General features: G+C 32.1%; 1 protein-coding gene across 1 annotated transcript in view; it reads right to left on the bottom strand.

Annotated features, from left to right (window-relative positions):
• LOC129239648 (putative exonuclease GOR) overlaps nucleotides 1-12,869 on the bottom strand; it is a 93,133-nt gene extending 80,264 nt beyond the window's left edge. The window contains exon 1 of the mRNA XM_054875313.1: nucleotides 11,820-12,869. Coding sequence (XP_054731288.1) covers nucleotides 11,820-11,946 — 127 coding nt within the window. The 5' untranslated portion in view covers nucleotides 11,947-12,869. The remainder of the gene's footprint in view (nucleotides 1-11,819) is intronic.
• Nucleotides 12,870-13,169: the final 300 nt, after the last annotated feature.

A 13,169-nucleotide genomic window follows, 5' to 3' on the forward strand; every position in this document is an offset into this window, starting at 1 on the left:
AATAAAATAATAAAAGAATAAAGGAGAGATCAATTTGCGCGTCTGCCTAAGTTAAGGAGCTTAGTAATTGAGGACTGAGGCTCGCTAGAGTTTTTATATGAAATGTGTGGCAAGTGAGGGTGGTGGCGCTGTAGTGGCACCTGTGGTACATGCTGCTGGAAACCTTAAGGCATGTTTAGGTATATGTTAAGTTGTAAATCATAACAACCAGACAGCAAAAGGGTGAGTGCGTGAGATTTAGTTTCTTTATAAAATCATATTTATACTCCCTAATAATAAATAATCTATACTCATATTCGTACTCATACCCATACTCATATTCAAATTCATTTTCATTCCCACTTCCATGTCTGTTTGTCTTAATATTAGTGTTCATATACAACATTTTCTTCATACTCATATTTATACTCATACTCATACTTATATTCCTACTTATATTCATACTCATATTCGAATTTACTTTCATTTTTATGTCTGTTTGTCTTAATATTAGTATTCAAATTCATACTCAGACTTATACTTATACTCATACTCACACTCATACTCATATAAATATTCATTTTCATTTTCATTTCTGTTTATATTAATATTAGTATTCATATACAAAATTTTCTTCATACTCATATTTATACTCATACTCATACTTATATTCCTACTTATACTCATACTCATACTCATATTCAAATTTACTTTCATTTCCATTTTAATGTCTGTTTGTCTTAATATTAGTATTCATATTCATGTTCATACTTATACTCATATTTATACTCATACTCATATTCATATAAATATTCATTTTCATTACTCATACTCATACTCACACTCATACTCATATTCATATTAATAATATACTAAAAGCGAAATAAAAGAGCTTATGAAAAAAATTCTTTCAAGCTAAAAATATTTGCCCAAATTATTTGGGTAACTAATGAAAAGCTAACAATGCAAAAATTAAAAAGTTCCAACATGCAAAAAACAACAACAAAGAAGTAAAGCGCATAAGTGCATCTTCTTGGAAAATATTTGTTAGCAAACAAATTAGAAGACAAACAAATAAAGCCATGTCAAAAGACAACGTAGCCAAAAGTTAGCTGAGCCAAATAAGATAAAAGATATGAAATTTTAGATGTCAAGCAAACATACAATAGAATTTTTTATTATTTATTTTTTTTTTTTGTTTTTTTTTTTGTTTTTTTAACTTGAATTTAAGATGTTAGAGAGGGAATTTAAGTGTTCGTTTTTATTTTGCATTAAAAATAAAATTCAATGCTTAGTTTACATGGAGATATAGCCGAGATAAAGAAATTAGATTAGAATCTGCGAGTTTGATGGGATCACGACAGTAAATAGAAAATATCTACTAAAGAGTTCTAAACCCAAGCAAAACATGTAAATGAAGGTCAGTACATCGATCCCAGATACGAAGCAGAAGAAAGAGGCCTCCAACAGCACTGAATTGCTTTTTGGCTTCTAAATGCCATGAAAACGGCCAGGAGTAACACCTTTGGCTTGGTAGAACAACCATAACTTTTAGTTAAAACTCAAATAGACACGAAACTTTTCATCAGAGCTTTTTACTCACAAATACAAAAACACACATAAACACAGCCCAGACAAGTTTACACCGTCATATTTTTCTTCTTTTTGTTTTTTAATGTCGCAGCTACTAACTACTTAAATTTTCAGTCAAACAATCTTGTTAACTCGTCGCTCACATGGCAGATAAGTGGAAGTTGTTTTACTACGAATTATACAGTGGGTAGCATGGAAATAAAAATGCGTAGATACAAAAAACTGATACCAGTAAATACTAACACATACATACTCCACCACATACGCAAATCGTGCTGCTTACAATTTGCTACCTGCCGGTAAAAAGCGTGGGCAAACTCAGCCAGCAACAATTAAGGAATAAAAAACATATGTACGGACGTTTTTAGATAAAGAGAACAATCCAAAGCAATGCCACACACGTTTTCTTATCAGCTCTACGACGTACTTCAGTCGCACATGTTTACGATTAATTAACCTCCCCAACCCCATCTCCCCCCCGAATTTGTCCTCTAACCGATACTATTGTTCATTGAGTATCATAGTTACGGAAATCATATGCGTAAAGTAGATTGCGCAAATTTGAAAAAATTCGATTGATAGATAGTTTGATTCGAAATTGTTTTATGTATTTTTAGTCTTTCTTTGAAAGTCAAAAAATTTCACTCAGGTTATCAAAGTAATTTCACAATTTAATACTTGACAAATAAAAAAAACGAAATCAACAAAGCACTTAGATATTCTTAAATTAGAAATTCGCGTAATATTAAGGGTACTGATAAACAAGATGGCGCAAAATTAATCATCCATTTTGTTTGTGAATAACCTTTTTTGAGTGATGGAAATCTTTATTTTGACCTTTACGCGCACTATTGCTAGTATTTTTGTATACTACAGTTGTCTAGTTTAAAAATGTCAAATATGACTGACATACGACGCCATTTGCAAAAATTATAAATCTTCCGATAGGGTGATTAATTTTGCGCCACCTTGTATTAGACTAGATTTGATGGGCTGCTCTTAAAGAGTGAAGTTCTTATAGCCACAAAGACCGATTGTAATGCCCAGAAAAGTTGTGCCTAGTCTAAATAAAATAAAAAAAATTTTCTTGAACCATTCCGATCTTTTTTAGCTTCGCGGAAAAGTACTCCGATAGAAATGAAAAGTGCATACTTCGAATTGCAACCAGAATTGTTGAATCAGCTCCCTTTCGTAAATATCTCTACAACTGCTTACATACATATGTACATATACATAAAATTATGTAGTCATAATGAACTTATCGTGTTGAGCATTTCGCAAAATGTAAGAATCTAGTGAAATTTGTTTAATAATATTTTTTTTTTAATATTTTGCTTTTAATTTTTTTTTTTTTTCTTTTTTAATTGGTTTTAAGTTTTTTTGTTTTTTTTTTTCTTGGAATTTTTGTAATTTTTTACACTTTTTATACTTTTTTTATTTTTAATTTGTTTTGTACTTATTTTTTTTTTGTTTAACTTTTTATATTTTATTTTAATTTTTTTATACTTTTTTATTCCTTTAAATTTTTTTTGTATATACTTAACTTAAAATATAAATTTTTTTTTTTAATTGCATACAAAAATTATAAAAAAAATGAATAAAATATATATACGAAAAACATTTAAAAGAATAAAAAAAAATTAAAATAAAATATAAAAAATTAAAAAAAAACTAAAAAAGGTAAACAAAGAAAAATAAGTACAAAAGAAATATTTTTTAAATTTTTTTCACATATATTTTCATTAATTTTTTTTTGTTTTTTTATATGTTTTTTTATAATTTTTTTTTTTCTTTTTTTAAATTTTTTTCTTTGTTTATATATTTTTTATAATTTTTGTTTTTCTTTTTTATATATTTTTTTTTTTTATTTTTTTATATTTTTTTTTATAATTTTTTCCTTTCTAATATTTTTTTTATAATTTTTTTTTCTTTTCTTATATTTTTTTTATAATTTTTTTTCCTTTTTTTATATTTTTTTATAATTTTTTTTTATCATTTTTTTTTTCTTTTTTTATAATTTTTTTTTACTTTTTTTATATTTTTTTTTATAATTGGTTTATATAATTAAACTTTTTTTATTGCTTTAATGTTTTTTTATATATATTTTTGCCCTTTTTTTATATAATTTAAGCTAAAAAGAAAAATGTAAGCAAAGTTGGTTATAAAATCTGCATATACACGTTCCAACTCATTGTACAACCGCTCACTGCGCCTACCAAAAATTAAATCATTTTAGTTTTCGCGCAACCATTGGACCAATATGTCTAGGTTGATACAACAGCAGTTCAGTAACTGACTAGTGGTGTTCACATGGCGAGTTGTGTGCCCATTCTTAAGTCAGTTCATTCTTCTGTAAATTTTAGGTCATTCGTTCTGCGTGTTTTAGTCGTCCACTTCGACTCTGCAGCTGTACAGTTTATTACACTTAGCAGTTCGAGCTTTTTCCCTAAATTTTTCAAAGGATTTTCAACATACTTGAATGCACTTCGAATTAGTCGCTGCATGATCTTGATCCCAACTTGAATGTTTACAAAGAAAGCGACTTCCGAATGAGAAAAAAATGCTTTATGTTCACCAGCCTCCTGGCTGCTATATCAATTGAGTAGATTTTTGCTGGACACCCCCGCACAGTGATATGGAGGTATGCATGTAAACTTTGCACAGTGATAGTTGCTAGGGGTTTAATAAAGTTCTAAAATTGTACTCCCATTATTCATAGAGCTTAGAAAAGTCTGTCTATGTTGACACACGCGCTCGCAAAATCAACTACGTAAAACCATTTATTTACTTCTGCTTTCATAGATTCACATACTCGTATGTGGGTACATATTTTGTACTAAGTACAATTCGGTTCCCATAGTCATTTTATTCAGCGCACATTTACCTCATTAAAGTAGTCAAGCAGCTTTTTACTATTTTCACACTTATTTCTCAACCAATTCACATTTTACTCCTAATCTGTTTTAATTGTTTAAGTTTTTTTTTTTTTGTTATCGTTAAGGGAGTAATGGAGTTTTGGCACATGTTGGAGCATAACTAAATGTGCTTGGGAAATAAAAGCTACAATTTTCAAATACTTTGCCTACTCAACTTGGAACGAGCTTGTTTATGTACATTTTTAAGTATTTATGTAAATGCACAGCCCGCGACAAGCGAGAGCACATCAACTTTTTAACCAGTTTTGACTTTTTTTCTTTTTTTTTACTGTTCATTAGTTTGTTATAAAAGTGTGGCTCATTGTCAAAATCTATGTAAATTTAAATTCCAAACTTTATACGAAAATTAGAAACATTACACAAACTTTACATGCCAATTCCATGAAAATTCCAATTTAAGTAGAATTAAAAAAAAAAATGTGGCAGCAGTTTTATAGTTTATTAAATTATAGTATAACAAAACGCAAGCTTGAAGTTGCTAGAAAAATTAATTGATTTTTTATAAATTTTTTCTTGACGGTGTTGCCCCTTATTTCCACATTAAAAGAAATGTAGTGCATTCGTATTGAGAACCTATAATATGATATTAGCCTAGACCCACGGGGCATTATTCGGGATTACCGGCGCAGTTAATTCTGATTATATGAAGGAAAAAATTATAAAAAATCAATTCAATTTTCTAGCAAATTCAAACCTGCATTTAGGTTGCTTCTCACAACGCACCCGTTTCGTGGTCTAAGTGGCATCACTGTCTCTATGTGCGATGCGGCTGCCAAATCTAAAACCCAGGTTGCTTCCGAGACTTGAAGGGTTTGAGGGTAACCACAGATCTGACAGTCGTGTATCCAACAATGTCTGCACGGTCCAGAGCATTGCAGAGCTATCAAGAAGACGAGACGAATCTCAATTAGGCGCTATTCAAGAATTCACAGAGAGAGAAAAGGCAATTTAAGACGTTGGTACTTAGGCCCCAAACAAGGAGACCCCAACAACTCCGTTCCAACAGCAGTCAGTTCTACGATACCGAAACGACCCCTATTCCGCAATATAAAGGGTTTTTTAAAAACAGGTGTTCTGAATGAATGGATTGCGCTATCGAGAGATGATTAACGATTTTTTATGGCCCGAACAAGACGGCGCTACGTGCCACACAAGCAACGAAATCATTGATCTTTTACGGGAAAAGTTTTCGGAACGTGTTATCTCTCGAAGAGGTGATCGCAATTGGCCACCGAGATCTTGTGATTTAATACCTTGTGACTTTTTTCATTGGGGCCACGTGAAAGAGAAGATCTACGCGAACAGCCCAGGATCGATTCAACACCTCAAAGATGGAATTCGTGAATCCTTCGAAAACCCTTTATAAGTATATATGGGGAATGTTTATGCTACAACAATAACAACAGCAATAACAACAGTAACAACAACAGCAACAAGACCTGCAACTCTTACTATTTATCTGACAAAACACTGCAGGTCATCTTAAGCTGAAACTTGCTGAAGAAATGGATTACTCGTAAGTGAGAAATGCGTACAACTCGGTGAACGGCTATCACTTACATCCAAACTATCGAACAAGAAACACTCAGAGGTGCTAAAAACAAAAGTCTAAGTGTTCTAAGCAACCTTAGATTGAAGTGATGCAAAAGGTTTTTGGAATACTATCCTCTCCAGTGTGTTTATGCGGCTCATAGCATAAGTTTTTTAATTGATCTCATTTTGAGAGTCAGCATAAAAGATCTTCTACCTGCACCGTAACAGGTATTACCCTAAAAAAATAAAAAAAATAAATAATTGGCGCGTACACTTCTGTTAGGTGTTTGGCCGAGCTCCTCCTCCTATTTGTGGTGTGCGTCTTGGTGTTATTCGACAAATGGAGGGACCTACAGTTTCAAGCCGACTCCGAACGGCAGATATTTTCATGAGGAGCTTTTTCATGGCAGAAATACACTCGGAGGTTTGCCATTGCCTGCCGAGGGGCGACCGCTATTAGAAAAATGTTTTTATTAATTTTGCTTTCACCGAGATTCGAACCAACGACCTCTCAGTGAATTCCGAATGGTGATCACGCACCAACCCATTCGGCTACGGCGGCCGCCTCCCCTCCCAGTAATAATAATCCTATGAGATAAAGCTGAAAGAAATGTTTGCAGATTATTGCGAGGTGTTGCCTTCTGAGGGACAGATAATGAATACATAAATCCATGCACTGGAAAGTCTGCTATTGCCTGTCAGGTGGTGACAGTTGATTGATATTCCTAGAGCGTAGTACCTTAAAAGGCTCCATACTAAATTGCTATTGATCGCCCTTTTAGAATGTCAAGTACCAACTTACAGACGTCAGCCAAACGTATCCTTCTTTCTAGATAATAAACTCTGTATTTAACTCGAATTAAGTGGCAGTAATCAAGCAAATAACTCTTAAAATGTTTAATGCTGGCAGACTACGATTCGTGTGAAGTGACGCAAGTAGCTATTTAAGTTGTATGTTATCAAAGTATATGACGCGTGATTACAGTTATTTACAAAACAAACACTTATTTGAAGTGTTGCTGCTGTCATAATGTTGTTCTGGCATAAAGCATAAAATCATAAAAATGATAAGTTTTGGTATTTTTGTAAATTTGTTATGTTGCTACTGAAGTTTATTTATATTTAGACATATTTGCACATGTGTGTATGTATGAAGGTTAATATTTCAGACAACTACAGCACGCAGTAGTCTACCCTTTCTTAAGACAATTAAATAAATTTACAAAAGTTATTCCTTTTTTTCTCTAAAGACACTTTGCATGGAATAGAAGACACTTCAATTTCGTTTATGTAATGAAAAGAAATTCTAACGAGACTTTCAAGTAAATAAGCCAAAGTAAGATTCTACGCGTGCCTGACACTAGTTTACATAGGTCGTTATCATCATTCACCGTTCGCCGTTCGCCGTTTACCGTAACACCATTACTGGCATGGTTTTCGCAGAAGTATGGGCCGGTGACTCTGCCAGCCACAGCAAACAGTGATTCGCTGTGCGTGCATAGTTTCTTTTTTTTTCTTGAATGGCAGGTGGATTTGTTTAGTTTGTGAAAATGTACATGTATCAACGCTCTGCGCGAAATGCATTTCATTGTTCAACTGAGTATCGCTCCATGACTAAGTTTGCCAAAGCCTGCGGTACAAATTGTCTAGAAAAATAAAAAAAATCAGATAAAGAATGGACACGAAAAATATTGGTCGGTCGAAAATCGTTAGAACATCAAATTTATATAAGTTAACAAAGCAATTTCTATTTGATTTTCTTCTTATTAATTTATTTTAGAGTAATTTAGAGATGGCTCCTCTCGTTAGGCGATGGACTTAGATTTTTGTTACGGTATCTGCTGTTCTCTGCCAATTCATTTTAAACTGCTGCTCATTTCTAAAATCTTTTTTTCAATTTTCTTTTAGGAGTTGCCCAATATTTTCCTATAGGGCGCAATTGTGGTGAGTTTGGTGGCTTGTGATCCTTTTGAACAATATTTATCCCAACGTTTTCATATCAGTTCATAGCAAGACGGTTATAAGAGCACTATGCTAAATCGGGACAGAGCAGAACTCTGAGTCTTTATGTTGTTTTATGAATGGCAGCAAACGTTCTTACAAACACTCCTTAAAAAGTAGGCAGTGTTATTTCTCACTAGAAATTAGCAACCACAAGGAAAAACTCAAGAAAAATAGCCAAAAGTGTATGTAAGAGATATATAAGGTATAGCTCTCTCTCTCCTTTTCCTCTAAGTTATATCTTTTTTCTCTATCGCGGAACGAAAATTACCAAAACGTTGAATGGCCTTGAAATTTTACTCTCCATTCTCGCTCGTCCATCGACGCCAAAGAAGTTTCACTTCAAAACTTTTTGATTTATAGTGCCCGTGGTAATGAACTTTTCGCTTTTCATAGCACACTGGCAGATATCGGTTGGCAAACCAAAAATTTTGTTGGGCACTTCTCGCACATTTTTAGCTTAAAGACACCTGGGACTTCTCCTCTCTTCGTTGCACTTTAAAACGCAGTGTCCTGAATCTAATGAAAGTCCATATTTATGGATGTCTTGACTGTATAATTTTTGCGCACTTATTTTGTTGTTGTTGTTGTCACCATACTTACATACGGTGAATGCTGCTGGAGTGACAGTCCTTGACCGGATATAAATCCGGGTCTTTCGGTAACGTAGAACCGACTGTCGTGGAAACGTCTATTTCGTCTATCATTTTGATTGGGTTGTAAAAGCTTTTTGCAAGCTCCTAAACCTTCACTTTTGCATAATTCGTGGACGTATCCTTCCGACATACGGGCCTGTTTGGCAGCATCTCGAGGTGAAAACTCAGCTTTTTTTTGGAATAAAGGCACCATTCTTTGGCTTTTGTTTCCGACACAAATCCGTTTTTTATTCCGCCGCCAGGCCTTGGTTCCACCGAAAAGGTTTCATTAAACTTTTTACTACATAAGTTACCGTACTTTTCGGGCAATTTAAAGTTTTTGGTTTGGCACACAATTTTCGTCGCAAGCTCACACTTAATCGAATACATTTTGAAGAATGCGTAGAAATTAAAAAAAGTGAATTCGCCGCATTAATAATGACAACAAACACTAGGAATGTATATATCTATTTTTTATTTACAGTTAGTTTTACGCAAGTGATGAGTAAACACAAGCGACTAAGTTTTTTTCGTGTTCACTCTTTATCACAGTTTTTTTTTTGTTAACTCGTCTTACACTTTTTTTAGAAACGTTTTACAATTGCAACCAGAATAAATTAAAGGCTGTCAAGCAATCTTCATATCACAATAAATTGCTGTCAAAGATCTTCATAGCCCTTGAATCACCCTGTTAGCGCCTTAGTAAAGCACTTCACTGAAAACTTTGTGTTGATGTGACCAGCTAATAACTGATTTTAAACTCGTTTTTAGAAAAAGTTTCAGAGACCTCTGATTGGTGAGAAATCAAATTTAGCATCAAATTAAGCAGCCTTTGATTTGTACCGCAAACTAGGTCAGGTTAATTCATTAGCGGATTCGAACTAGTGAGGAGACATTTCAACAGATGAACAATAAAAAAAAATGTTTGTCACATGGTGTAATAATACGAAGCGTGCCAACATTTTGCCAAAGACGAAGTAGCAGTTGGTTTGAATGAAATAAAGACAAAAAATTAAAAAAAAAATATTTATTTCGCATATATAACTTTTCAAGAACTGTCACCAAAATATTTGTAGTTTATTTATAACTCTTGTCACTAATAAAAATAACGAGAAATACGATAATTGTATTTATATAATATTCTTTGTTTACGCTCTTACGTCATAATTCTCGTACGCTACTCAAGCTTGAATTATTATTTCTCATTTGTTTACTAAGCACGGAAAAAACTGTCAGAAATTCGTTTGCATGAGTTTTCAAAATTGTCATTAAACTTTTTACACAGCACAAACAAAAATGTTTTTGTTCAGATTTTCAAGGTTTTAATGAAAATTTTATTTATAGTTAAAAAAAAAAAAGCCCAGAGAAAATGTCAAATCATTTTCAAAAATTTTGCTAAACTTTTTCTTGTAAACCATAGAAAAGAATTACAAAAATGTTCTAATTGGACTCTTAAAATTGTAAATAAAATTTTTACGAAGTACAGAAAAAATATTCAAGCATTTTTCAAAAATTTTCTAAATCATATCAAAATCATTTTGTTTATTTTTTTTTTTTTTCAATCATAAAAAAGAATCAATAGGCTTTTAAATAAAATTTATTTATGACATACAGAAAAAAATGCAAACATTTTTTTGTCGTTTTTTTTCAAGATGTTGATTGAAGTTTTCATGGAAAGAAGTTCAAGCTTTTTTTTTTGTTTGTACAGAAAAAATTTCCAAGCATTTTAAAAATTTTGCTACACTCTTAACTAAAGTCATAAAAAAAAGTTGAAGGTCCTTTTTATAGTTTTTCATAATTGTAAATAATATGTTTACACGGCACAAAAAACAAGATTCGAAGCATTATTTCGTTGAATTTTCAAATATTTTTCTTATTTAACACATGAAAAAGTTAATATAAATTCTTTTCTCGCACTTTCAAAGTTTTTTTAGGCTTTTAAAATTGTAAATAAAATTTACACGAAGTACAGAAAATATATACAAGCATTTTCAAAAATTTTTCTAAACATTTTTTTATATCACAAAAAATTAGAAGAATATTCTTTAAAAAATTGTAAATAAAAATTTTACGAAGTACAGAAAAAATATTCAAGCATTTTCAAATATTTTTCTAAATCATATCAAAATCATTTTTTGTTTTTGTAATCATAAAAAATGAATCAATAGAATTTTAAAATTGTGAATACATTTTTTTTACGACGTAGAGAAAAAAAGTTCAAACTTTGTTTTTGTTTATACAGAAAAAGTTTCCAAGCATTTTTAAAAATTTGGTAGACTTTTCACTAAAGTCATAGAAAAAAATTAAAGTCTTGTTTTGCTAGTTCTTCAAAATTGTAAATAAAATTTTTACACAGCACAAAAAAACAAAATTCCAATTGAATTTTCAAATATTTTTTTGTTTTTACTTAACATATGAAAAATTTAATATACATTCTTTTCTGGCATTTTCAAACTTATTTTAGGCTTTGAAAATTGTAAATAAAATTTACACGAAGTACTGAAAAAATTTCCAAACATTTAAAAAAAAAATTTGCTAAACTTTTTCTTTTAAATCATAAGAAAAATCACAAGAATGTTTTGTTCAGGCTTTTAAAAGTGTAAATAAAATTTTTACGAAGTACAGAAAACAGTGCAAAATTTTTTTGTTTAGATGATCAAGATGTTAATTGGAGTTTTTACTGAAGTTATAAAAGAAGTTCAAGACTTTTTTTTTTTAGTTTTTGAAAATTGTAAATAAAATTTTTACAAATAGCAGAAAAAACTTTCCGAGCATTTTTAAAAAATAAAAAAAAAACATTGTAGTTTTTCACAATTGTAAATAAAATGTTTACAAGGCGCAAAACAAAAATTCGACACATAATTTTTCTGATTTGTCATTTTTTTTTTTTTTTTGTTGTTACTTGTTACACATGAAAAAATTGATATTAATTTTTTCTCGGATTTCGAAGTTTTTTTTTTAGAATTTTACTAAAGTCATAAAAAAATCACTACTTTTCCTTTAGTTTTTCATAGTTTTACGTTAGTGGAGCCATTCTCAAATGCGTTCTATTTCATTATACTACAAGTATATGTATACACAATATACCTACAATATACAATATACCTACAAACACACACATAACATTTTGCTGCACACTCACTTTTTCTCGTTATCCGCAGCAGCACTACCGCCAACACCACCACAGCCAAAATTGGTACAGCCAACAGGCTGAGCACCTTGTAATCCATCATCTGCATCTGCTCCAACATGCTATCGAAGTAATCCATTTCTGATTGACAATTATCAATTATAATTAAACAAACAAAAAAAAATATTTCACGCAAACTTCAAATAAAAGGAAATTATTCCTCAGCACTGCACTGCACTGTGTTCGTAGCGAAAAGCGCTATAGATACCTTTAGCGCGCACGTTCACTCGCTTATTTGGCAAATGAAAATTAAAAAGTCCTTTGTTTGCCTACAAAAAACAAGCTTGCTTGCTACACTATGCTTTTTACACTCTACACACACGCGTTAACAATTGAGCTTGGACAGGACAGGACAGCACAGGATACAAGTTCATGCACATAAACGGCAATGTTGCGCGATTCAACCACCGCCAGGCATGCACGACGAATAAATCGATGTGCGACGCTGCGCCCTTGGTTTGCTTCAGCGTCTGTTCTGCTATATACTTTAGCGCTAGAAACACGTGGTGTTGCGTGCACTAATACAAACACCACACACCAGTATATACAGATGGCAAGCGTAGGTTCAATATCCTTTTCAATGTGCCAGGTCCTTGAATGTAGTAACGCTCTCACACTGTCTCACTCACTGGCGCTCTTCCTATTCGTTGTTGATGGTTGATTTCGATGTGCGCGTGTGAGCCAGCTATAATGAAGTTACACAGACACCAGATGTTTGCCGCCCTACTTGAAGTAACTGCTTATAAGACTTCTTGTTGTGCCTGCTTTTATATGTAAGTTGCTTTGTTTGATTGGCTTCTCTTTATTGTCTTGTTGTTGGTGTTGCTGTTTATGTTGCTTTCTCTTGAAATTTGCTGAGCAGCACTTTACCTTCGTATCCTTACGTGTTGCATGCGCTTGCTCGCAGCAAACACTCGTACCCTGAAATGTTTGGCTGTTCCTGCTGTTGAGCACGTTTCAATGTTTTACAGGGTATGACTGCAGCTTGCTTTGTTTTTTTTTTTTTTTGCCGAGAATAGCTCTTGTGTGCTGTGTCTGTTGATTTTATAACGCGCGCGTTTTTTTTTTTGTTTTTTTTTTTTTTTGTTCTTTACTTATTTATATTTGCTTTGTTTGGAAATTTGCTTTTTGTCTCAAACTATTCACTCGCTTTCGATCTTTTATCTTATATGGATTGGAGTGTTACTCTTACACCGTTTTTCTGCTTGTTGTTGTGCTTGATGCTTGAGTCACGTGTGCTTTTGCTTTTACAAAGTTTCTATTGTGTTTGTACAGCGTCAAATTATCGTAAATAATCCACGT

This window comes from Anastrepha obliqua, chromosome 2 (assembly GCF_027943255.1).
Source record: "Anastrepha obliqua isolate idAnaObli1 chromosome 2, idAnaObli1_1.0, whole genome shotgun sequence".
NCBI lineage: Eukaryota > Metazoa > Arthropoda > Insecta > Diptera > Tephritidae > Anastrepha > Anastrepha obliqua.